The 803-nt window shown below is 63.4% G+C and overlaps 1 protein-coding gene across 1 annotated transcript in view; it reads right to left on the bottom strand.

Moving 5' to 3' along the window:
- Positions 1 to 31: 31 nt before the first annotated feature.
- The window catches only part of NCAPH2 (non-SMC condensin II complex subunit H2), a 17,246-nt gene continuing 16,474 nt past the window's right edge, over positions 32 to 803 (bottom strand). Inside the window, exons 22-23 of the mRNA XM_014961947.1 lie at positions 587 to 639; positions 32 to 181 (exon numbers count right to left, since the gene is read on the bottom strand). Of these exons, the coding sequence (XP_014817433.1) occupies positions 32 to 181; positions 587 to 639 (203 nt within the window). The remainder of the gene's footprint in view (positions 182 to 586; positions 640 to 803) is intronic.

Genomic DNA, 803 nt, shown 5'->3' with positions numbered 1-803 from the left:
GGCAGGTTCCCTGCCCACGCGGGGTCCCTGCCTACCCCGGCCCCCCCCCTGCCCGTGGAGAAAAGGGGGGGTTCCTTGCCTGTTCCTGCAGCATTGGACCCATCCTGTCTTCCCAGCGACGGATGTGTTGGGAGAGCTCTGTCTCCTGCGCGTACTTCTGGGAGTTGGCCATGAAGAGCTCCTGCGGGGAGAGGGGAGTCACAAAATCACCAAAAAATTGGGGTTGGAAGGGAGCTTAAAGCCCCCCCCCCCAGTGCCACCCCCTGCCCTGGGCAGGGACACCTCCCACCACACCACGTTGCTCCAAGCCCCCTCCAACCTGCCCTTGAACCCCTCCAGGGATGAGGCAGCCACAGCTTCTCTGGCCAACCTGGGCCAGGCTCTCACCACCCTTCAGGGGGAAGGATTTCCTACCAAGATCTCACCTCAATCTCCCCTTTTTCGGCTTAAAACTCCCCTCCTCCTAGGGGTCCCCTCCGTCATCAGGAGTTCCTCCCCCAAACTTCCCTGGAGCCCCCCTTTAGGGACAGGAAGGGGCTCCAAGGTCTCCCCAGAGCCTCCTCTTCTCCCCTTCTCTCCCACCTACCACGTTCCTGCGGACCAGCTCCTCGTAGGCCAGTGAGCCCAGGTCGGGGAGGCCTGTGGGGGTGGCACAGGGGGGGCAGATTGTCACCAGAAATGACACTGCACAGCCACCCCCTCCCACCAAGCGAGGACAGGGGAGTTGGGGATGGGGTACAGCAGCAGACCCCCCCCTCAGCTCACAGCACCGAGGCCGTGGGGCTTGTGTGGAGGGGATCACA

This window comes from Calidris pugnax, unplaced genomic scaffold (assembly GCF_001431845.1).
Source record: "Calidris pugnax isolate Ruff unplaced genomic scaffold, ASM143184v1 scaffold459, whole genome shotgun sequence".
Taxonomy (NCBI): Eukaryota; Metazoa; Chordata; class Aves; order Charadriiformes; family Scolopacidae; genus Calidris; species Calidris pugnax.
Note: the sequence above shows the minus strand (reverse complement) of the source record. Positions and strands in the feature narration are given on the sequence as shown.